The sequence below is a fragment of the Macrobrachium rosenbergii genome, chromosome 50, assembly GCF_040412425.1.
Source record: "Macrobrachium rosenbergii isolate ZJJX-2024 chromosome 50, ASM4041242v1, whole genome shotgun sequence".
NCBI lineage: Eukaryota > Metazoa > Arthropoda > Malacostraca > Decapoda > Palaemonidae > Macrobrachium > Macrobrachium rosenbergii.
Window position 1 is genome coordinate 31,541,388 of NC_089790.1, and position 3,512 is coordinate 31,544,899.

General features: G+C 46.5%; 1 protein-coding gene across 1 annotated transcript; it reads right to left on the reverse strand.

Annotated features, from left to right (window-relative positions):
- Positions 1–2,489: 2,489 nt before the first annotated feature.
- LOC136832848 (protein TonB-like) lies at positions 2,490–3,236 on the reverse strand. Its single transcript, XM_067094509.1, has one exon. It carries the CDS (start codon positions 3,234–3,236, stop codon positions 2,490–2,492), a length of 747 nt encoding a protein of 248 aa, XP_066950610.1.
- Positions 3,237–3,512: the final 276 nt, after the last annotated feature.

Genomic DNA, 3,512 nt, shown 5'->3' on the forward strand with positions numbered 1-3,512 from the left:
GTGTTGATCATGGTGTCTGCTTGCAACACCCCGTCGGTAAGTCCCGCCAGCCTGAACTGCCCCTCGACCCTGTAGAGCCATGATGATGGGTTGCTGTGCGTGAAGGGCGGCAGCTTTATGACGAGGGTGGACTTAGTTTGTTCCGTCAGGACGGGCAGCGCATGGGGAGTGGGTAGCAGCGTGGAGGAGCGCATGAGCCTTGGCACAGGGGAGGGTGCGGGCGGGTCATGCGCAAGGGAGATATCCGAGTCTGCGAAGTTCGCGGTTAACTGTATGTGGGAGGGAATGTCCGCGTTCATACTCACTACTGCCCTCTTACTTGGGGTGGGTCACTCGCGTCAATACGCGCTTGGGAGAGTGCGCCGTGTGGGTCTGCTAATGACGCTTTGTTAAAGCACTGTTTTTAGGCCGTTAGGGGCGTGGGGTAGTTCATGGAGCCAAGACTAGGTTGCTGTATGAGTCCGCTAATGGCTCCGGGAACCACTCCGGGGGTCACCACTATAGGAGGTGCATAATAATGAGCAGGAGAACGAGTACTGCTAGTTTATTCAGAATGCAGGCCACTTATAAAGTGGCGTGCGGACGTCACACAGAGGAATACAATAGAATTCAGGTGACCCGAGGTCAATTACTCTCGGTATTAATTATAATGGATAAATACAAGTAACATAAAAGGCCATTCAGCGCCGTAATGAAGAGAAAATAAATTATGTTAAGGTTATGAATTCATGAAGGAAATGATTAATAAATAAAATGAAGTGATGTGACCAATAAATAAAGGTATGAAGTTTAATGAATGATGTGATATATACATAAAAAATTTAATGTCATTAAAATTCTATGTGATGTAATAAATATATTAAGAAATAAATTAAATATCTTTAAAAATTTTAACACACTTTAAAAAAAGAGATGGCAGAAATATCTGCTTCATCTCCCAAAATATCAGAGGGATTTACCCTGGAAATATCTTTCTCTTTGGTTAAAATATCTGGGGCAGACCACCAGAATGGGCTCCACTGTTAGTGTCTCGACACAGTACGCACACTCTGGAGGGCTGCTTCCTTCTAAAATAAATTGATGGGTTAAACGAGTGTGCCCAATCCTTAATCTGGTTAAAATAACCTCTGTTCATCTGTCAAGTTGGAATGACGAAGACCACGGTAGTATATTATCCCTAATATTTCTATATTTCTTATTATTGGCAAGAAGAGGAGAAATCCACCTTTCTTGCCATTTACTTAAAACATAAGATCTAATAGGACCTTTTAGGTCTGTATGAGGCACTTTTCTAAAAGAGGTTCCTGATAAAATACTAGCAGCTTTTGCTTCCGTCTGCCATCTTGTTTCCACGAATCCCTACGTGAGAAGGGACCCAACAGAAAGAGACTGATTTACGCCGACAAGAGATACGAAAAAGCCACTCCTGAGCTTTTTGAATTAATGGATGAAAGCTATTAAATTTTTTAATAGCTTCTAAGGTGCTTCTAAAGTCTGAGTATATGACAAAATTAGAGTACCTACTTTGAAAAACTAAATCTAGGGCAGAGACTAAGGCTGTTAATTCAGCAGTAAATACTGGTGCAGAGCCAGGTAATTTAGCTGTGTACGCTGTATCACCAAGGATAACAGCGCAACCGACACCACTATCTGACTTTGATCCATCTGTATAGATCTTTATAAAATTAGCATGGGTAATGTCGTGCTCTAAGAATTTTCCCCTAATCTCTTCCTCAGTGCAGTCCTTTTTGTTAAACAGTTTCTTACATACTAATGCTTTTGTAATAAGCCATGGTCACTCCCTTTCGGGCGTGAAGGTCTGTACTAAGCAAGCTGTTCGCCTCGATTACTTTACTCTTTTCCCCTGAACAGATTTGTCCCTTGCAATCCAACTAGCTAAGGATCTACCTGACTCTAGAAAGGGATATGAGCTTTACTCACTTGCTTCTACAGACTCCTAACACTACTTAAAGGTGCTTACGGTTATTTACGTGCTACCTCTGATGATCGTGATACAATCAATGGTATCTCCTATGACATAACCTATTAGAACACTGCTGTAGCACCAACGTAAAAGACAATGAACTACCTAAGTTACAATCTTACAAGTATACAATGTCTTACACTAGAATTTACAATCACAGTAAACAAAAATATAACCTATGTTCTGTACATGAGGATTGCCTCATATGATAAATGCTTGCCTCAACTGAGGTATTATGCCATGCATGTCATGAGCTCAGTGGCTCTATTCACAATAGTTAGGATGACTAGCTTCGTAATTACAATATATGTACGTGGTTACTGCTGCTCATTGTGAGGTGTAGGTGACAAGGTTGCTGTTGCGATGTACCCAATCTGGTCTAGGCTCTTAACATGACAGAGATCACACCGGCTACCTCCCCTGGGCAGGAGCCAGGATCACTCTGACATGGAAGGCACTGTGCTAAGAGGGCACGAGTGCCAGGATGAGTTCATGGCTCTGGCAACTACTTGGCTCCCTTCCATCCCTTCTTCTTTGGGTTCCTCCAAGGCCTATCTATGTCAGTCCTAGGAGGTGATGAGAGCACCAACTCTGGGGAAAGGCCAGAAGGGCTAGCAGGCTCGAAGTCAGGGGTAACCTCAGAGGCTACAGGAAGGCTTCTTACTCTGGTTGCTGTGACAACTGGAGTAAGAGCAGTCTTGACCTCTGCGTATGGGGAGGCCAGTTCCTGGTCTCCCAGAGAAGGTGTAGCAGGTTGATCCACCAGGGGTTCATCCTCTGCGGATGGATTTGGTGAGAAAGAAGTGTTGGGTGCCGGAGACTCACAGGTTGCTAGGATTAGTGCCGTGATGGATCCCGGATGTCCCGGAGGAGGATCCACCTCATGATCTGGATCTGGCTTAGGGTCCTCTTTGAGGGGTGGCTCAATGTCTGAGACAGACTGAGCGTGGCACTGCTCAGCGCTTGCAAGTGGCACTGGCAGCGATTGAGAGTCAGGCATGCCTAACGAGGGGTCCGGAGGTGCAATACCTTGTGGATGGCTCGAGTTGGGCTGAGACAGAGATTCCTGTCCCAGCTGGAGGTCAGAGCATCTTGGAGAGTCTTGATTGGGAGCGTCTGCTGGGTGTTGCTTATTTGGGCAGCCCTCCCAATCAGTGGAGTGGCCTGTCACCTTGCATGCTCTGCAGCAGTACTGCATCTCTGGAATGTCCCTTCGGGGAGAGGGAGATTTCGTTGCTGGCTGTGCTTTCATGGAGAGGGACGACTAGGCCTAGAATTGTTGTGTGCATGCCCCTTCTGCTGACCACTTCAGTGGGCGGAAGGGGGTTCTTCTTGGGGCGGCATGCCAGTCAAAGTGGCTGTGCCTTGATATGGTGATCCTACAGTTGGGGACTCCGTGGAGGTGGTAGTGTGGCTGTGAAGTGGCGTTGGGGAAGGGCTTCCCCAGAGGAGGTCCCGACCCAACAGGAAATCCACTCCGGGCCGAATTCCACCCACCATGCCAAGGCGGTGAGGTAGTGTGCCCCAA